General features: G+C 45.3%; 1 protein-coding gene across 1 annotated transcript in view; it reads right to left on the minus strand.

Annotated features, from left to right (window-relative positions):
• The window catches only part of WDR97 (WD repeat domain 97), an 847,808-nt gene that overhangs the window by 85,126 nt on the left and 740,295 nt on the right, over positions 1–22,387 (minus strand). Inside the window, exon 22 of the mRNA XM_069621894.1 lies at positions 17,550–17,624. Coding sequence (XP_069477995.1) covers positions 17,550–17,624 — 75 coding nt within the window. The remainder of the gene's footprint in view (positions 1–17,549; positions 17,625–22,387) is intronic.

Here is a 22,387-nt window from a genome sequence, read left to right on the forward strand (position 1 = left end):
ATTGTCATTTGCATATTTCTCCTCTTTGAAAGATTTCCTCAGCAATCGCCTAATTAATGGAGAAGTAGGGATCACTGTGAACTCACATAAGAAGACTGCACTACACAGAGATTTACTGAGTCGCCATTTGCCCAAACAAAGCTTCTCCCATCACACCCATATCACGGCAATACAGTTTGAGCATGTGCATTCAAGACCAAGCAGCCTTATTTGTGCCTCCGCACCACTCAGCAACACAGGTTGCTATTGCATGAAATATTGTCTGCTTGGGTGGGGCTATATGGCGAGACGCTTTGTCCAATATTCTTCCATTCATTAAAGAAATTGTCCAACATCCCCCCCACAACTTCATTTTGTTTGCTCATCAGCGAGGTGGTGGAAAGTTCACTGGAAACTGAATACTCTGGTTCAGGTCAAGCTGTGAAAACACTTTTGGCAAAATTCTCAGATATGATAATGTCTTCGAATTGTTGCCTGAGTCAGAGAGGGTTTGTTAGCACAGGAGCACAATGAGCATGATGTTGAGACTCTGATATATGATATGATATAGGTCATTTATAACGCGCCTGTACACAAGTGTTTCTAGGTGCGACAAGACAAGGAAGTGGAGTCAAAAGGTGGTCAAAACAAATGATCTTACTAGGCCTTGTGTCATTCAGATCATGCAAGTGCGAGAGGGAAGGGTGAGGAGAAGTGCCAGGGGAAAGAGGGGGGAGAGTGCAAAGATGAGCTCAAGTAAGTGCTGCTGGGCTTGCCAGCTCAAGTAAGTGCAAGTAGGCAGGGGACTGAAGGGTTGCAGATACAATCCCAAATGTGTGAGAGGCCCAGAGGTAGTGCAGGAGCCTGGTGCCCATTAAGGTTCAGAGGTTGGCCAGGAAACCAGTTAACGCAGCAGATAGGTACATCAGCAGGGGAGAGCAAGAGAGAAAGCAGAAGCGAAAAGGAAGGTCTTGAGTTGCTTTCGGAACCTTAGGTGATCCTGTTCAAGTTTGAGAGAGACAGGAAGGCTGTTCAAGAGGGAGGCCCCAGCCGAGGACAGAGATCTACCCCACACTCTCTGCCTGGAGAGGCATCTGATCCTAAGAGAGTTGGAGATGGATGAGCAGAGGGCTCGAGAAGGAAAGGGCCTAGGAAGAGAGAGTTGGTTGTAGTGAGGTGGCCGGCCCCAGAAAGCCTTGTGGACAATGAAGAGGGTCTTGAACTTGATCCTTGCAGCCTCCGGGAGCAGGTGGAGAGATTTCAGGGCTGAAGAGATACGATCTCTGGGCTTGAGGCCAAGGACAAGTCTGGCAAACCTTTTCTAGATTAGTTGCAAAGGGCCAAGTGTAGAGGCAAGCAGATTTAGAAAGAGGCTGTTGCAGTAGTCCAGCCTAGATAGAACAACCCCTCTAGAGACAGTGAGCTTCTGGGTAAGTGTCAAAGGGAAGAATGCCTCTGAGGAAGATCAGCTGATAGTGGGACTTCTTAGAGATGTCCGTGATGTGAGAAGAGAAGGAGAGGGTGGAGTCGAAGATGACACCAAGGTTTATTGCCTCACAGGAAGGAGCAGGTTGCGGCCCAAAGAGGGGGGCCAGAGTGAAAGAGGAAAAATGGGAGCAGGGGTCCCAATGAGAAGGATCTAAGTCTTACTGGCATTAAGGCAGAGATCGTTGGAGGCACACCATTCCTGAATCGTGCATAGACAGTCAGGAATGAGCGAGAGAGTGGAGAGGAGGTTGAGGGGAGTCTGAAGGAGAGCTAAGTGTCATCCACATAACACTGAAAGTTAGGAGAGAAGGTGGAGATGAGGTGGGCCAGAGGTGCCAAGTAAAGGTTGAAGAGCCAGGGCGAGAGGTTTGAACCCTGGGGAACACCACATTTGGAGAGAGAGGTGGTGGAGATAATTGACCCCAACTGGATCTTGGAGGGTCGATCAAAGAGGTCAACCAGGATCGGGCCTGAACCGTGATGCCCAGGTTGTCACAGAGACGATTGATCAGGATGGTGTGGTTGACGATTGTCGAAAGCAGAGGATACATCAAGGAGGATGAGGACAGAAGGAAGGTTAAAGCCAAGATTAGAGAGCAAGTCTTCACAGGTGTTCAGGAGAGCAGTTTCCGTGCTTCTGGCTGTTCTAAAGCTAGACTGGTGGTCATGGAGACAACCAACAGATTCAGTATGGAGAGTAAGCTGGGAGATGGCCAGCTTTTAGAGGAGTTGGCCCAGGAAAGGAGTGATGGAGATCGGGCGATAGTTTGCCGCAGAGGAAGGATCGGCAGAAGGCAGTGATTGCAGAAATCGGCCAAGGTTGGAGCAAGGGTGTTGATGTGGTCCTTGATGGTTCTGAAGGAGCAGGGGAGCACCTGCTTGGACGCACCTTTCATAGATCGGACTTGTCTAGAAACATCATCAGAGGAGAACACAGGGAAAGAGGAGAAAGTAGGAGCCGAGACAGCTGGAGAGGGGCAGAGAGGGGTAGAGGAAGAGGAGAAAGAGGACAGGATGTCCTGAGTTTTAGTGGTGAAGTGAGAAGCCAGTGCCGTGCAAAGGGCCTACAAGGTAACTTGAGAGGTGGAGACTGCAGCAGGATTGCCCAGCTCCTTGCAGATTTGGAAGAGTTTGGCCGTGTTGTTAGAGGCCGCAGAGAAGCGGGCTTGGATGTAAGCTCTCTTCTTGGATAGGACAGAGAGTCTGTATTGCCTTTGGAGCAGGCGTCAGGCGAGTTTGTCAGAGGATGAGCCTGATGCCCTCCACTTCCTCTCAGCCACCCTACACTTGTGTGTACGGATGGCGAGGTCGGAGTCATACCAAGAGTTGCACTTGGATGTGGGTTTCAAACGAATCCTCATGACAGGGGCAAGGACATCAAGAGTGTTAGAGATAGAGATGCAGGTTGGAGAGGGCTGTGTCAGAGTCAGCCGCAGGTGTAGGAGGAGGAGAGAAAGTAGCATCGAAAGCCTCCACTGACACACGCTACATGGGCCGGATGATCGTGAAGCTAGGTGACAGTGCTGGGGCGGCTTAGAAGAAAGTGGTCAGTCCAAGAGAGAGGAGCGGTGAGAGAGTTACAGAGTGTTAGGGAGAATTCTCTGTTTAGGCTGAATTTCCTAACCTAGTGAGTCCCCCAGCAGCTTTGCTGGATTTCTGGAGTTTGTTTTTTTCCATCATGCCAAGAGTGAGACTCTTTTTCTCCCACTCTTGGACATGTATGTGTGTAATTCCTTTGAATGTCAATGTGTTCGATGGGCTATGGGGTCTTTTACTCCATAGGGTCTCATATGTTTTGCTATGTGTAGCTATGTGTAGCTATGCCGTAGCACTGGGGCGTCCTAGTGGACCTCCACCATAGACACCATACCCGGGGACTGACTACTGCCTCCCCGGGCATGTAAAGTCACCATTGGCTTTACTAGACCTAAATTTACTAACAGAACTAGTACAAACCATCTTATTGTGGACGTACTAGTAGGGGTAATTCGATTACTCCTGAGTCTGTTAGTCGAGGGGGCACTGTCCCGTCCCCCCTCGTCGAGTTTTGGCTGGAAACTACTTGTTATGTTCGACCCCGAACATAACCCTATGGGACTCATCCCATTGTTGGAGATTGATACTTTTTCTCGTTAATCTCTAACGTACCACCGGTCTACTTATCTTAAATAAGTTTATCGGATGGTATTTTCTGCCAGAACTCGGTTTGTAAAATGGCGTCTGTGTTCGTCTCTGTGACTCCTAAACCAAAGGTTGAGCACTTTGTTCCACTTTTGGCGGGCCTCTGGACAGCACCCTCCAAAGTGGTGCCATTCTGTCTGGTTTACCACAGGGGTGTGGGAGGGGGTTTAGGCACCCTGGACCGAGTTGCCTTGCCAACTCCGGTCGCACTCTGGAGTGATTGGCCCAAGTGGTGAGCCTCCCCGCTCACCACTTAGCATGTGTTGATTGACAGCTAGGCTGAATGAATGGGGGTTTTCTGCATAAAAGCAGGGCTTTTGGGACTGGATCTTCAGAAGTCGCCACAGGACCTAAGAATCCGACGAGGGTAACGCTGAGCCGACCTGCACGACGTCACCTCCGGTGGAGCCCTGCGGAACTGACTCACCACTACCTGACGACAGAGGAGATCTCCCTGCCGGAGAGTCTCTTCCCCTAACTGGTGGGAACAACCAGTCCCCTTTGCTTTTTATTCGCCTCAGGACACAGTGGTCGAATTGCCTGTGCAGAGCACCTCGGCAACCGGATAGCCACTACCCTTGTACCGCGACCAAAAGGTGGTGCCTTGTGACGGAGCACTCCGCGGCTGGTCTCTTCCCTGGTGGTGCACCGGACTTCACTTTTCTTCGACGACAAGATCATCTCTACTCTTGGCAAAGACCCGACGTGCATCCACCACCAAGAACAACTGCCCCCGCCAGAGCTGCCCTCCACAACAAGGTACCGTGTCCGCCTGGCTTCCCTTTCGATCTGTTCGAGTGAGGTGTCTTAATCCTCTCCTTTCCGTTGGGTCGCCTCCAAGCTTTCTCACGTATTGTTCTGAACTAGTTCAATCTGCCGATAACAATTTGCTACAAAGACTCAAACGCATCTCCACTAGAGATTTTTCGGACATATCGCCTTGCCTCTCTCCGAGAGGGCCTGGCCTCTGAACTTTATGATCTATTTTGGTTCTTGCCTTCTTGCCTTGCAATCTTTTTCCCGTGAAGTATTGAACTGGGAATTCATAACCTGCTTTTTTTTCTCTCCTGTCCTAACTAATATTAGAGTGCCATCTAGGTTGAGGCATACACCTCTGTCTGTAAATAAGTGGTGCCGGTAGAACCTAGACTTGTCGAAATATTGCTAGGGGGATTGATCGTTTTCTTCATCGTAGAGTAATTGTGTTTGGTTTATTTGCCGTGATAGTGCCATAGTGTTTTTGATAGATGTTTTGTTATAAATAAATACCTTAATATCTTTACACTGAGCCTCGTTGCGTGTTTTGTATACTCCACATACTGCTTAACTCTTCTTGAGGGAAGTCTGACTGCTCAGCCACTGCTACCAACAGTGAATCTGTGTGGTACAGACTGCTACCAAGTGGGTTTACTGCCAAACACCTGTAATCCTAAATCTTTTGCAGTGGTCCCAGAGGGAACTGCACAGGTTTCCGCTTAACACTGGTGGCAGCGGTGGGATTTGTATCGAGTATACAGTTTAGAGTGCTTTTCGACACTTTAGGATAACTAACCACAAAATTTAGCACTAAAAAGCAATTTTCAAAAACATGTCTACGATGGAAACTTACAGTCAAGAATCCTTGTCAGGTGAAAATACTGAGAGTTTGTGAGCTCTCTGTAGGCAAGAGAATCTTCTTGTAAAAGGCAAAAAGTTAGAATTAATAGAGAGATTGCTGGCGAACCAAAGTCTGGGTACTGGTTCAGAGGAACCAATTTCCCCAGCAAATGTAGATAACAGTGATGGTGTTGATCTAAATCGTAATTCTGATGATAGCGATGAAGAGGCTGACGAGGACAGAGAGGCTAACAAAACTGTCTCCCCTGCCCTGCTCCTCTACCTGCCTTACCAGCTGTGCCTACGGGGCCCATACCAGGTCCCACAAGTAACCCTGCTTATTTTGAACTTGAAAAAATGAAGCTCGAATTAGAATACAAACGGTTCTTGGCTCAATCTGAACGAAACCAAGAGCTCGAGTTCAGACGGATGAATGCCCAGGCTGAGCAGGAGCAAGCTGAGTTAAGACTCAGGGAAATAGAACTTAACCACGAGTTAGAGATGAAAAAGTTGTCTATAGAAAATGCTTCTCTCTCCTCTGGTTCCTCTAGGAGCTCCAGTCCCAAAAGACCCCGGATGCTGAAGGAATTAGTGGGTATGTATGAACCGAGATTGGATGTGTTGGATTGGTTGAAACTGTTTGAGTACAATCATGGGCTCCAGGACATCACCGGGAATGATTTACCTCCCTGATTGTTTTCTAGGCTCCCTCCTGTTGCGACTGATGTGGTAATGGAGTTGGGGGAGGCGGATAAGATGGATTACGAAAGTGTGAAACTAGCTTTCATAGCTAGATTCGGGAAGACCCCTTCCCAGTATCTTAAGAGGTATAGAACCCTCAAAAATCATGATGGTACCCCTTGGGCTACCTGGGTGAGTGAAGGGTTGAAAAACTTAGAGGGATGGATTAAGGGTTACAAAGTGAACACTTATGAGGGTATGAGGAATCTTTTTATGTTGGAGTCTATTTATGATGCCTGTTCTCCTGAGCTCAGACAGCACTTGGCTGATTCAAAGGAATTGGATTCCCGGAAGCTGGTTAAGGCGGCTGACTTATGGGTTGCCAACAGGGCTACTCATGAGGATTCTGGGGCAACTCAGAAAAAGGATGAGGGAAAACAGCCTAAAAAAGACTCAAAAGAGAATTCTAATAACCCAAATTCCAAAGAGGGCCCCAAACAAAACCAGAAGGGTAAGCCACAAGGAAAACCACAGCAGAATAGTGTGTCTTCTGGTGCCAAACCGGAAGGAGGTCAGAACAAGCCAGAAAGCATTTGGTAAATGCTTTGTTTGTGGCTCGACTGACCACGTGAAAGGAGATCCCAGATGTAAGGGTAAACCTTCAGGGTTCCAGCTTGTCTCCTTAGCCTTCGCTCCAGAGGAGGAAGTCCAAATGGCAAGTGGAAACTTTCTACTGCTAGCTGACAAACCCATTGGAGTCTCAGCCAGCGTTTCTTTAGTATCTCTGGGGTTGTGGGAACAACAGAATTTAGATGTCTATAATTCTATCCCCGATAATACTAAAGAGTATTATAAGGACAGTGTCCAGGTGAATGGTCAGGAGACTCCTGCCATTATGGACACTGGGGCCAGCATAACTGTGGTGGATAAATCGTTTTTTCAGGCTGAGGATGTTGCTAAGGCACCCAAACACCTCACCAAGTTAGCTGGAGGGCCTGTGCAGATGCTTCCCCAATTACCAGTTCTCATCTAGTGTAACGACATGACTGTAAAGATACCTGTCAGCATACAGAGTGAGGTACCAGGACGCGTACCGTTGGGTAACGATTTGAAAACTCTCGGAGTTGTATCGCATACTCCCAGACCTCCTAGTAAACGGTTACAGGAGCTAACCAGACCCGCAAGAGAGAGGACCATGTGCGGTACTCTCCAGGAGATGATGAAGAAAGAAATCACTCCTGCTCCACTGGAATTGTCAGCCGCTGTCTCCAAGAAATCAGAAGCGAAAGGGCAACCTAAGACTTCTGTCCCGAAACCAGCAGCCCGCATTCCAGTGCAGCCAACACGGACTTCCCTGAGGCTGTCCAAAGTTACACCCGTAACTCCACCTCCAGCCGAGGCTGAGAGGGAGGTACAACCCTGTGTGGTAGAATTAGACTCTGAGGAAGAGCTAATGGAAGGCCAGGAACTCATTGGAGATCTGGATCCTGTTGACCATCCTGAGCTGCAGTCTTTACTGGCAGAAGGTGGACCCAGCAGGGCAGACTTCAGTAAGGGACAGAGGGAATGTCCAACTCTGGAAGGTCTTCGCCACCAGGCAGAAGCTCAGGCTGAAGGGCAAGAGCCTGGGAAATACAGGTTGCACTGGGAAGATGGCCTCTTCTACAGTGAACCGACCGAGTCTGCACCTGGAGACTACAAACGACTTGTAGTACCCCAAGAGAACAGACCACAGTTCTTGCAGTTAGCCCACGAGATTCCTTTGGCTGGTCACTTGAGTTTCAAGAAGACTAAGGAAAGGCTCTCTCTCTACTTCTATTGGCCGAAGATGGGGGCAGAAGTGGAAAAACACTGCAGGAGCTGCCACACCTGCCAGACATCTGGTAAGGTTGGCTCCAACAATGTGGCACCTATAGTGCCTCTCCCAGTTGTGGGAGTCCCATTTGAGAGAGTAGGGATTGACATTGTTGGTCCCCTTGATCCTCCAACCTCCTCAGGCAACAGGGTTATACTTGTTGTAGTAGACCATGCTACTAGGTATCCTGAGGCAATTCCTATGAGGACTGTTACAGCTCCGGCTGTGGCTAAGGCCCTCCTTGGTATTTTTACTAGGGTCGGGTTTCCTAAGGAAGTAATCTTTGACAGGGGGTCAAACTTTATGTCCCACTACATGAAAGCCATGTGGAAAACCTGTGGAGTTACTTACAAGTTCTCAACAGCTTACTACCCACAAACCAATGGGTTGGTAGAACGGTTCAACCGAACCATGAAGAGCATGATAGGTGCTTTAGAAGAACCCCTTAAGCGTAAGTGGGACCTTCTACTGCCATGCCTTCTCTTTGCTTATAGAGAAGTCCCTCAGGAGGGAGTAGGTTACTCTCCCTTAGAGCTTCTCTATGGTCATCCCGTCAGAGGTCCATTGGCCCTGATTAAGGAGGGGTTGGAGAGTGCTCCTTCCCCCAAGCCAGTCAGAGTGACTGACTATGTGATAGGTCTCCGGAGGAGAATGTCGCACATGATGACGGAAGCAAGCGATAACTTGAAAGCTGGACAAGCCTTGGTCAAGCACTGGCACGATCAAAAGGCTAACATGGTTGAGTTCGCTCAAGACCAGCTCGTTCTCACTATGATCCCAAAAAGGCAGAGGGCCTTGCAAGATAAGTGGATGGGACCCTTCAGAGTTGTGGGTAAACTCGGAGAGGTCAACTATCTGGTGGACTTGGGCAATCCCAAGGAGGCTCCGACCGTCTTTCACACCAACCGACTTAAAGCGTATGTCTCATGACCTGATGTAGGAGCGTTGCTTCTAGCATCATCCGAGGAAGAAGAAGAGAGTGAAGCTCTTCCGGATCTCCTCAGGGGCTTACCTTTAGATGAAAAAATTGAAGGAGTAAATCTCTCCTCCAATCTGAAACCCGAACAACAAGAAGAGTGAAAATCTATGTTGAATCAGTTTGCCTCTCTGTTTTCGCTTTCCCCAGGCTTGACCCCATGGGGCCAGCACGAAATACTCAATGGTGACTGTCTGCCGGTCAAAAGCAGAGGATACCGAATGTCAGAGAACGTACGAACCCACATCAAAGGTGAGGTCAGCAAGATGCTTGATCTCGGGGTAATAGAGCCCTCTACTAGTCCATGGTCTAGCCCAGTTGTGTTAGTACCAAAGGCCGGATCTAAAGAGCTTAGATTCTGCGTGGATTATAGAGCTCTTAATGCAGTCACCAAGACTGATGCCCACCCTTTGCCAAGAACAGATGAGTTGGTGGATAAACTTGGCGCTGCCAAGTTCCTCGGCACATTTGACTTTACGTCAGGCTATTGGCAAATAGCCCTGACAGACCATGCCAAGGAGAAAACTGCATTTTCTACCCCCGTTGGCTTATACCAGTTTAAGGTAATGCCATTCGGATTGAAGAATGCACCTGCTACTTTTCAACGGATGGTAAACCAGGTTCTGAATGGGATGGAGGACCTCTGCATGGCATACTTGGATGACATCGCAGTGTTCAGCAATTCCTGGGAAGAACATGTAATCCACCTGAGAGATGTTTTGCAGGCTCTTGGACGAGCCAATCTCACCATAAAGGCGAGCAAATGCCAAATTGGACCGAGTAAGGTAGTCTATCTTGGACATGAGGTAGGAGGTGTAGAAAGAAGGCCTTTGCTCAGTAAGATTGAAGCTGTGCAAAATTGGACAACACCGACTACTCAAACCCAAGTGAGAGCCTTCCTAGGCCTCACTGGGTATTACAGGAATTTCATAGAGAACTATGGGACCATAGCTTCTCCACTGAATGTCATCTCCTCGGCCAAATTTCCTAAAAAGGTTAGATGGAACGAGGAGTGCAATCAGGTTTTTGAAAACCTGAAAAGGCTCTTTGCCAAGCCCCAGTACTCAGAGCTCCTGATTACCGCCAACACTTCATTGTGCAGACAGATGCTTAAAATGTAGGAATAGGTGCCGTACTCAGTCAACTGGATGGGAAAGGTAGGGAGCACCCCGTTTGCTTCATCAGCCGCAAGCTGAAGGATCCTGAAACAAGGTGGGCAACAAATCGAAAGAGAGTGCTTTGCTATCGTGTGGGCTCTGAAGAAGTTTAGGCCGTACTTGTATGGTTCTACTTTTGTCATTCAGACTGACCACCAACCCTTGAGATGGTTAATGCAAATGAAAGGGGAAAACCCAAAACTATTGAGATGGTCGATCTGCCTGCAAGGGTTTAATTTCACCATTGAGCACAGGTCAGGGTGTCACCACCAAAATGCTGATGGTCTCTCTAGGATGTATGTCATCGACTAGAGGTATGAGATTCATCCAGGAGTGGATTAAATCCTCCTGTCCCTTAGTCTCGGGGGGGGGGGGGCGAGTGTTAGGGAGAATTCTCTGTTTAGGCTGAATTTCCTAACCTAGGGAGTCCCCCAGCAGCTTTGCTGGTTTTCTGGAGTTTGTTTTTTTCCATCCTGCCAAGAGTGAGACTCTTTTTCTCCCACTCTTGGACATGTATGTGTGTAATTCCTTTGAATGTCAATGTGTTCGATGGGCTATGGGGTCTTTTACTCCATAGGGTCTCATATGTTTTGCTATGTGTGTTACACCGCACCCTACGTGCCGTAGCACTGGGGCGTCCTAGCGGACCTCCACCATAGACTCCATACCCGGGGACTGACTACTGTCTCCCCGGGCATGTAAAGTCACCATTGGCTTTACTAGACCTAAATTTACTAACAGAACTTGTACAAACCATCTTATTGTGGACGTACTAGTAGGGGTAATTCGATTACTCCTGAGTCTGTTAGTTGAGGGGGCACTGTCCCGTCCCCGCTCGTCGAGTTTTGGCTGGTGGCAGTGGAAACTACTTGTTATGTTCGACCCCGAACATAACCCTATGGGACTCGTCCCATTGTTGGAGATTGATACTTTTTCTCGTTAATCTCTAACGTACCACCGGTCTACTTATCTTAAATAAGTTTATCGGATGGTATTTTCTGCCAGAACTCGGTTTGTAAAATGGCGTCTGTGTTCGTCTCTGTGACTCCTAAACCAAAGGTTGAGCACTTTGTTCCACTTTTGGCGGGCCTCTGGACAGAGAGCCTCCAAAGTGGTGCCATTCTGTCTGGGTTACCACAGGGGTGTGGGAGGGGGTTTAGGCACCCTGGACCGAGTTGCCTTGCCAACTCCGATCGCACTCTGGAGTGATTGGCCCAAGTGGTGAGCCTCCCCGCTCACCACTTAGCATGTGTTGATTGACAGCTAGGCTGAATGAATGGGGGTTTTCTGCATAAAAGCAGGGCTTTTGGGACTGGATCTTCAGAAGTCGCCACAGGACCTAAGAATCCGACGAGGGTAACGCTGAGCCGACCTGCACGACGACACCTCCGGTGGAGCCCTGCGGAACCGACTCACCACTTCCCGACGACAGAGGAGATCTCCCTGCCGGAGAGTCTCTTCCCCTGACTGGTGGGAACAACCAGTCCCCTTTGCTTTTTATTCGCCTTAGGACGCAGTGGTCGAATTGCCCGTGCAGAGCACCTCGGCAACCGGATAGCCAATACCCCTGTACCGCGACCAAAAGGTGGTGCCTTGTGACGGAGCACTCCGCGGCTGATCTCTTCCCTGGTGGTGCACCGGACTTCACTTTTCTTCGACGACGAGATCATCTCTACTCTTGGCAAAGACCCGACGTGCATCCACCACCAGGAACAACTGCCCCCGCCGGAGCTGCCCTCCACAACAAGGTACCGTGTCCGCCTGGCTTCCCTTTCAATCGGTTCGAGTGAGGTGTCTTAATCCTCTCCTTTCCGTTGGGTCGCCTCCAAGCTTTCTCACGTATTGTTCTGAACTAGCTCAATCTGCCGATAACAATTTGCTACAAAGACTCGAACGCATCTCCACTAGAGATTTTTCGGACATATCGCCTTGCCTCTCTCCGAGTGGGCCTGGCCTCTGAACTTTATGATCTATTGTGGTTCTTGCCTTCTTGCCTTGCAATCTTTTTCCCGTGAAGTATTGAACTGTGTGGAATTCATAACCTGCTTCTTTTTCTCTCCCGTCCTAACTAATATTAGAGTGCCATCTAGGTTGAGGCATACACCTCTGTCTGTAAATAAGTGGTGCCGGTAGAACCTAGACTTGTCAAAATATTACTAGGGGGATTGATCGTTTTCTTCTTCGTAGAGTAATTGTGTTTGGTTTATTTGCCGTGATAGTGCCATAGTGTTTTTGATAGATGTTTCGTTATAAATAAATACCTTAATATCTTTACAATGAGCCTTGTTGCGTGTTTTCTTGTCTTACTGTGAAGAATTGCCCTATCTTGTATTCTCCACATACTGCTTAACTCTTCTTGTGGGAAGTCTGACTGCTCAGCCACAGCTACCAACAGTGAATTTGTGTGGTACAGACTGCTACCAAGTGGGTTTACTGCCAAACACCTGTAGTCCTAAATCTTTTGCAGTGGTCCCAGAGGGAACTGCACAGGTTTCCGCCTAACACAGAGGGGGATGCCTGAAGCGATGAGAACATCCAGGGTGTGCCCATCAGAGTGTGCGGGGCTAGGGGGTAGAATAGAGAGAGAGTCACAGAGATTGGGAAAGAGCCCAAGAAGGCGATGGGGAGACTGAGAGCACCATGGAGGGGTGCGTGGAGGAGCAGGAAGAGGAGGAAGCCCAAGCAGGAGGGTGCGGGTGAAGATTATCTGATCTTCATGCAATTGAAGATCAGATAAATGAGGTATTGCGTTCATTGAATACATTCATGAGGCAATTTTAAAGTATGGGACAGACAAAGACTTGTTTGACATCACAATGCCATCTTTGCTAATTTGATAGCAAATCCACATGTCTGCTTTTTCATCCCTTGAACATCTAGAGCTTAAAGGGTTCTTATGCCCCTCTTCTGCTCTCAGTACACTGACTCGCAATAGTCCTAGTTTTTAGTTAGATTTTATCCTTGGTTGTGCTATGGATGCTTCTTTGTTTTGACCTAGAATATGTTTTTGAAGCCGATTGTTATCTTCCACTCTCCAGGCAATGCCTTCAGTTCACTTCCCTCTTAGACAATATTGTTATTTCAAAGGCTAATCAAGAATTTGTAGACGCATCTAGACATAGGTTCAAAGAAGGAACCAACCCCAGAGATAATACCAAGGTTTAACTCTACTGTGTGGGAGATAACCAACACGAGGTCACCTAATACCCGACCTTTTAACAATATTGTTTTTAAGGCACCACAGGCAAAGGCAAACTTCTTCAGCATGCTGTCAAAGGAAAAAATTTGGGTGAAGGGATCAGGATAGAGAGAGATGGGTGGGTAGGAAGGGAGAGAAAGAATGGCTACTTTCACAGAAATACCAGAGGGTGCATGAAGCCATTTAAAAAAAAAATGTATTGGGTTAACAAGTCAACCTTTACCATTTTCAAAGAATTAAGTACAGTCAATCAAAAAAGAATAAAAACAAGAAAGTACGATAAAAACAAAGCAAAGAAGAGAAGAAAAATAACACAGATTAAAACATAAAGTGTTATAGAAAACGAACTGTAAAAAGAACACTTAGTTGTCCATAGTCCCAAAAGCCATTATTAAACATCTGACATTTGACAGTGCAGAAAGGCATGCAATCACTGCAGAGGGTTAGCAGGATAACGTGGAGTCCTTGGCAGTGGGAGGGGCAACCTCACTCAGCAGGCCTGTGCACCCTTGTGCTAAGGATTAGTAGCTTCCTGTCAAACAGGCAAGGATTTCTGGAGCAAGGAGGTCTTGTGTGTACTCCTATAAGCTTTCTGCCAGAGGGTGCCATAACGTTGGACATGTCTGTGACATCATCATAACTCCCACTCTAGGTTTGTTCTATATACGCCTCTACAGAATACCTGGTCCAGCCAATGTGCGTGCTCTGGTGAGAGTGTATCTCGCCATCTCATGTAAAATGTATTTGGGGATGATGTAACAGGTGGCTCGGTAACTAGTAAAAAGTCCTTCAAAGGTCACTCTTTGCTTAACTGTGGTCCTACTACATAGGCAACTGCACCAGTCACAGTTGTCTCTGTGCTTTCTCAGCCCGTTGTACATGCACAGTATCACAGTAGCCCAACCGCCTGAGCACAACGGCCCTGGCGATGTATAACCAGGATGAAGATGATTTTCCTTAGCACTTGAAGCCACTGCTGCTCGTTCCTTCTGGCAGCATGCATATGTGGGTAGGAAGCTATGTCGTACCGATCTGGCAGGCTTCAGGTGGAGCCAATGCTGTCTGGAAAGTTGAAGCAAAGTGAAGGTGAGTCAGCTCAGCTGGTTTCAGAACAGGATCTCTGATCTGCTCCTGTTAATGCATGAGTTTTTGGTAGACATCTAACCCTGAATCCTACTCATGTAAATTGTAATGTTTTGCATTGAGTTAGCCTGGTCTTCTATGCAGATCAAAATGTTAATATTGCGGGCATAAAACTGGAATGCTACTCAAAAAGACTTATTGAACTGATCTGCTATTGGAAATTAAAAATGAAACCCCTACTACAGCTTCCGTTTTTTAAATATAGAATAGACTGCCATACAGTCTTGCATTGTAGACACCTGAACAGTGTTGTTACTGGCACAGTTATTATTGTATCCCGGCTCTTCAGTGCTGTAATTAGTCATCTTCTGTGCATTAATGGATCAAGTATGTTATGTGAAAACACTTGTGAGAGATAGGCCAGCCAAGATAATCAGCATCACCAAAGTCATAACCACTGCACCCCAGGAGCTGCTCTTTGATACATACATTGGGCAACGTCTCAACCTCTTCATTTGTTTAACTCCATAAAGCATTGGCAGAATATCTTGTGCCAAGGATTGAAATCATGAGACCTCGAGTGTCGGAGGTATACTTATTGACCTTTTCACAATTGACCTCGGGAGAATTGACAATTTAAAAGGACAATTAGGACATATATAAGGGGAGAAACCCCCGCAACCCTACTCCCAATCCAAAAAACCCTGCAACCACCCACCCAATCCCCTTATATTATTTATAATTCAAAACCAACTCTCAATACATATATAAAATAACTAAGATAATATAAAGGCCAATTGTGCAGAAGGTCAATTAGGACAAAGGGTCAATTGTAAAAGGTCAATTTGGGTAATACTCGGGTGTCACTGCAGAAGATGAAACATTCTCAGCCATCCTTGATGCGGTAGGAAACAGCTTGCACACACATTCAGTGTGATGTTGATTGAGTAGTAGATATACCATATTTTCTTCTTGGAATAGGGATGCGTTGGTGGTCTTGACTCCCTCCAAGATGACACATGGTTCTACAAAGCTGTGGTGCCCAGGGCCATGATGTTTCATGCTCAAGCTATGGGCGTATTTTTAAGATAACTACATCTAACATCTACTCAGATTCTGGGTCTCATCGACAATATAATCCCTTAATTGACTCTAGGGACTGCCTTCTTATCACCGCATCAGGTCTATGTTTACATACAGTGGACAATGGTAAAGCAGTCTTTATTGATGCATTTGGATATTCCTGGGGACTTTCGACCTTGTTGACCACTCCAAATTGCTAAAATGCATTCAGGAAAGTGGGAATTGCTCCTCTAACTCTGCCAAGTGGTTTCGATCATTCCTAGGCAATAGGAAATCAAAAATTATCTGGCAGAATGAAGAGCTGATCACTTGCAGTGTGCCGCCAGGAGCTTGCTTGTCGCCAGCACTTAATAATGTATTTTGTAGATCCTTATGTGACCTTCTCGAGTCACTGGGACTATATTTTATTAATGATGCTGACGATACTCAGCTCTTATTCAGATTAAGTGGAACTCATGAAAAGGACTCAGATCTGATTTCCACTTATCAAAAAATATACACTTGGATGATGTCAAATGGCCTCTATTCAAATGGCCAAAAGACAGAACCTCTGATCTTTGGCTCTGATATAGCAAGAAATAAACTTGGAGAGGCCTATAATAAGTGGTGTATTGACCAACATGTAATGCACACAGCTAATAGTGTCAAAACGCTGGGGGTGATCATTGAGGCTACTCTTAAAGCAGATGCTCAAGAGTCGCTAAAGTTACAAGAACTATTCACTATTATCATAGGTTTATTTGCCAAATAAAAACATTTATTTATATGATCAATTGTATCACACTGGTTAGAGCCTTGTTCTTATCAAGGTTAGGTTACTGCAATGCACTATTCTGCAGAGCAAGTAAACACACTATCAATAAATTGCAGATTTTGCAAAATGATGCCGTACGGATGGTAAGAGGTGTAGCCAAACAGGAGCACATTTCACAACATAGGAGAGATCTCTACACTGGCTTCCCATCGAAGCCTGAATTGAGTACAAAATCAATGTTCTAAAGCACAAATGTTTGTTTCTACGGATGCACCTGGCTACATCAAAGCGCTCATTTCCGTACAATCCTCAGTCAGAAACACTAGGTCCAGAAATACCATGCGCTTGCAAAGATCAAGAGCATTACAGGTAAATGGGAAAGAAAGTTTTTACCAAGTTAAAGCTACTATAGCTTGCAACAAATTGCCTATTGATATTAGATGTGAAAGAAATCTATTGGCCTTTAAAAAAGCTATGAAAACAAATCTCTTTTGTTAATTTAGCACATCCTTTCCCTTTTGGATTTTCAGTATTGATTTCAAGCTCTGTTTACCGCGCCTTGATGCCTACGGGCTTTGGCGCGTTAAAAACAAATAAATACAAATAAAATACAAAATATTAATTGCCCGTTTTTTCACAGCATTTTTTGCTGAAATGTTTTGGTGAAAATAATCATCACTTTTTTATTTTTATTTGGGGATTCCCCCTCCCCTATTATTTATTCCCTATACAATACCCCCACCCTACCCCTTATGTGCCCGACCCCCATATTTTTTTATGTCTTTTTTCGAAATAAAACAGGCGATGAATAAACGCTGTACCCACCCCGCCTTGTCCATCGCAACATCACATGGGGAATCTTGAGCCAAATTTGCTAATTCTCAATAGAATTTCCATCTTGTGTTTCCCTGTCTAAGACACATGATTTATTAGGCCTAATTCACAGAACATTTTCCAAAGCGGGTTTGCCATTATAACACGCTTCTGTGAATTAGGCCCATTGTTTGTACTCACCATTTCTACAGGGACTGGTGGCAGCCATTCTCCAGGGCAAAGCTTTATTACAAAATAGAAGGAAAATGGGTATCCTGCGTTCCAGTATATATGTTCTGCTACTTGAACTACATAACATGGGCACATAGTTTAAATATACCACAATGCACATGGAGTGTGTTCATCCTCTGCTAATAACAGAAAAATCCTCTGCTGAAGGGACAGCCTGAAAGCATTCACTACAATACAATATAAATCAAAATGGAGGAAATGATTTATCCAAGCACCTTCGACAAGACGTATCAGTGCCAATCAAAAGACGTTGGCTCATCATATTACAAAATGCTATAAACCTGGTTAAATACACATTGTCATATATGTTTAGAACCTCGGAGGGTCCTAAGTCATGGTTTACTAATTACAAAACCCAAGCCTTGACCCTTCAGGCACATGTCCCTCCTCCCCAGTCTCCTGCCTGCTATCAGTGTGCTGCATTTACCCTTCCAGATCGAGGCCAGTCTTACCTTCTTCCTTGCCGGTAGTTGTCGGCCGTCTTGTGGCTTCTTCGGTAGCCCTTGTAATATATTTGCCACGTGATCCTGAAAGAGACAAAAATACAAATGGGAAATGCTTTGCTGTAATGCTAGCGTTTTGAGAAACATTTCAGAGTGACAGGTCATCTGTATGGTGTATGGTGTATGGTTGAGACAACATATAGCTGATGATTTCTCTTTTATGCGTATTGTCTCAATACAAAGGGCCTCATTACACGGATGACGGTAAGGGATTACCGGCACCCGTAAGGGCACCGGTGGTGGTAATCCCTTACCACCCTACTACGAGGTGCCTTTGCTGGTCCCTACCTTAACAGCTGGTTTTACCAGCCGTTAAGGACGGGGCCCGCAAAGGGACCTTGGAGGCAATTACGGTGCCGCAATTTGCGGTACCGTAATTGCCGCCTTCCCCATCCTATTGAGCCCTGTGGGGGCTCAATGGGAATGGGGAAGTGCCAATGGTGAATGGGGAATTACGGCCCTGCCAACCTTGGAATGGGGCGGTAATTCCGCCATCCACCATGGCGGGATCGGTAAAATACCGGCGGCAACCATGGCGCTAATAGCGCCATGGTTACCGCCTTCCGTGTAATGAGGCCCAAAGAGTTTTACTGGATGTGAAGTAACTCACTCCAGTATCTGGTTTACCGAGTTCCACTCAAAGTGTATAGAGAAGCATTGAAAGATGTTCTATCATATGATAAGGATAGTTCTCTTAGGTGGCTTTCACACATATTAGCACACAGGGCGTGGGGCACAGCCAATCAGTTCTTGCAGAACACAGGCTGAAATCTCCAAGCTCATCCCACGCTCTACGGAACCCACAGGCTGCCAACATGCCGTAGGCCGCAATTCTTTTCTTTCTTTATCTAAACCAAACCCCTCTCCTCCCTTCACTTACTTTTTGGTGCAGCTGCTCCCCACCGTCCTGAGCGTTCCAGTTGACCGCCATGGCGAATGGAGCCCCACTTTCCCTTTCCATGGTGGCCATCTTGGAAAAGGATTTTCCTTGGTACAACGGTATGGGTGCTGTGTCCGGTTGAATGAAGGAAAATACTTTTTTTTAAGCACCCTGGGTTGGTGCTGTGGCAACTAAGGGTGCTAATAGCCCTAATCCCCTGTTCCAAGTGCTGGAACGGGGGTAACGGCCTGGTGCCCTCATCATCCACCCTTGCTTCGCTCTAGCCAATAACTTGGGCTGCCGGAAATCAAAGCACTACGATACTGCCACTTACAAAGGTTCATCAAACAACTTCAAAAGCTTCATCAAAAACTTCATCAGTTAATATCAGTTAATAAACTTCAAATGCCTTAGGAATTGTAGATTTGGACAGTATGCCATCAAGGTTAGATGCATGTGGAACGGAATGACACCAGACTCATATGAAACGTTACACGAAGTCGTCACTTATACGCAACTTCATCAGTGCATGAACTCCAGTGAATTGACTTCAAACGCCTTAGCAATTGCACTTTTGACAGTATACCATTAAAGGGGGAGAAATGTGGAACGGAATGACACCAGACCCATGTCTGTAGTATTCAATGGCCCCAAATGAAAGCGTTACAAAAACAAAATTATACAAAATCATCACTTATAGACACCTTCATCAGTGAAGAAACTTCCAACGCCTTAGGAATTGCAGATTTGGACAGTATTCCATGAAAGTGGGCTAAGTGTGGAACGGAATGACACCAGACCCATGTGTGTAGGACATACGTGGACCTCAATTTAAAGCGTTACAAAAAACATTATATACAATGCTACACAAAATTGTCACTTATGATTTTATATTAAAGGGCAGATAAATACCCAGAGGTCCTCCTTTTTTAGAATTTAAATATTATTCTATTTGAAAGATAAGTGTAATACGTTTTTTATTCTGTGCATTTGAGTGTGTATTTTAATGTGTGTTAATATTCTGTTTAGTATTTGGATTATTTCAAATGGTTCTAATCAACCTTTTTGTGCATTTTGGATGTGAAATTTTATTCTTTTATTTGCATACGTTTATGGTATTTATTTGCCAAAATAAAGTTTGTTATGATTAACTAACTCCAGTACAATGGGCATATATGCTTCTATAAATGCTTCATACATTTTATGGAACAGAAATTGATTAAACACCCCTGAACCGTGTTTTCTGAAGCGATATCCCCCTATTGCTCATTTGTGCCAGCCTGAAACAAGCAGGTAAAATGTCTGCTGAATGAGCTTGCGGACTGTGCACCATTCTGCCCACTAGTAAACGTTGCAGTGGCTGGGTTATTGCATTTGATATTGTTAGTATTATATTTTGTAGATGCAGTGGTATGGTGGTGTGATGGGAAGGCTTGATTTTCAGATGCGACAGTAGCACACATTGATGTGCCCTTTTTTGTGGTCTGCTAGTTTGACTCTTGTAAGTCGACTTTATTTCTTTTTTATATGGGGGTCCCCCAAGCCCCTATACCTGGCCCAGCCCATTCCCACATACTACCTCTACACACACACACAGGCATACACCTCTACACACACACACACACACACACACGTAAAAAAAAAAGAAATAAAACGTTGTAGTTAACCAACAGGTAGACTCTGCTGTGGTCACAATCCCTGTAAACGTACTAAAATATACACAGACATTATTTAAAAGGAACATTTCTGGGAACACATATTGTAGTATCAACCATCTAGCACCCAAATACCTAGCTGCTAAATTCAACAGAAAAATCTCCACTAGACCCACCAGAGAAGTATACTCCAACCAGTTAGTGATACCCCCATTTAAACTAAGTACGGCCGGAGGAAACAGCTTCCCGGTCAAAGCTGCCCAGCTTTGGAACTCCCTCCCGCCCGGCCTGAGATCTACCCAATCCTACGCTCTCTTCAGATCTAACTGTATCAACTGGATCAAAGAAAATGACCGATAGTCCCGCCCTACACTAACATAACTACTGTCCTACAGACGTTCTATGCACATAATTATATACTCTCTATCTTCCTACTGCATATTTCCTGTACATATTATGTTATATGTTTATTTTATGCACAATGTATATTCTCCCTACTGTCCTGCATTATGTAATTTCTACGATGTATAACCACCACTTGTAAGCATGCGTAACCTGTAAAGTTTAAAGTATCCTTGAACAACGCGCCCGGTTACCCTCGGGTTTGGTGCGCGCTATAAATAATAAACAAACAAACAAACAAACAATTGAAACAACTACTAAAAATCATCATCACGCGGTCGTATTTGTTGCCATGTCCAATATTGACAAGCATTCTTTATTCATATTTACATCTATTCCGCAGTCACTCACATTGTTGTTTTAGTCACTATTAGTTTTTTCCCCCATTGTTTGTCATCTGCTCTTAATGTTTTTTCGGTGGCTGGAGTTTGGACGTATGGCACTGGGCCTTATAGGAGCATGAAGGCGACTATAGTAAAGATGCCACTGGCATAATGTGTTTAATGGTCCCACAAGATCTGAGATCTCTGATATTAAAATCTACAAAAATAATGTAATAACTCCATATACAAAATTTATATTTTATTCCCAAAAACGCCTTTAAGAAGTTTTCATGTTCACATTATATTGTAAATGTAGTATTAAATAATTTTTGTCGAGATGAATATTGGGAGCTCTCTTCTTTAATGGTCAAAGAGATCCTGGCTACTGTCAAGCCATAAAACACCTTTAATGATATAGTAAAACACCTTTAATGATATAGTACAAATATACTGGCATCTGATGCTGTCTATCAACTGATCATCCCTGATTCGTTTATAACGTGACCTACTTTTTTGTTTGGAAGTCAATTCAATATCATCAAATGTGCAACTGAAATGATCAATTGGACATTTGAATATACAAATATTTTTTTTGGCCTTTGTCAAATGTAGATAAAATAAAACAAATTAACTATTTAAAAAACAACTCAACAAATTAACAGACAATTCAAATTTCGCTTTATAGAGGATGTTCTATAGCGCAGCAGTCCATGTGGCTTCGCCCTTAGCAGCCAGCCCCTTCCTGTCTGTCACTTACAAACAACATAACTCAAATGGTGGCATCTGCTTGGTTCACACACACATAGATAGAAATCTCCTTAATAGGCAGGCTTATAGGACATTCTCATTCTGGTATGGACGTATCCCTCATTTCCAATTTCTATAAAAAATATTTTATCATATTAAATTATTTGTCTGTGTAAAATACATCACTAATTAAAAACATTTACTTCCAACAATTTTTTTAAATTCATTTTTGCAAAATCCCATTTTACAATAGCATTTTACAATAGCTCGGGCACATATACATCATAGCCAACATTTAACAAAAAATGTAAACAACTTTATTCAAATCAGAGTGACACAATCAACAGCGTAATACACATAATTTTCTTTCTTAAATCAATACACAATTTGGATCAATCCCCCGTTCACCCCAGTGGTTTCTGACCCACCTCCCGCTTCTCCCACATCGTCCGTCTGGAAAGTTAAGAAAACTATCCCATAGTTCCCCATGGGCTCACAAGAACCGTCCTGGCAGGCAAGGTTTATATGTTTCTGCTGGAAAGTCCCGATCATATTCCAGGACTGGAGCCCAAATATCTGTAAACCGGTGTAGTCGGCCTTCCTTTTCTGCGGTTACTTTCTCAGCAACCAAGATGTCCCAGATCTTAACCCACCATAAAGGCAGCAGTGGGCCCTCGGGAGATTTCCAAGTACAGACAATCGTGATATTACCTGCCAGGAGAAGCTGGGTCAGTAATTTAGCCCTCGCCCAAGCCACTGGGTAAGCCCCACGAACCGAGG

The sequence above is a fragment of the Ambystoma mexicanum genome, chromosome 5q, assembly GCF_040938575.1.
Source record: "Ambystoma mexicanum isolate Mex_15411 chromosome 5q, UKY_AmexF1_1, whole genome shotgun sequence".
In the NCBI taxonomy this organism is placed as follows: domain Eukaryota; kingdom Metazoa; phylum Chordata; class Amphibia; order Caudata; family Ambystomatidae; genus Ambystoma; species Ambystoma mexicanum.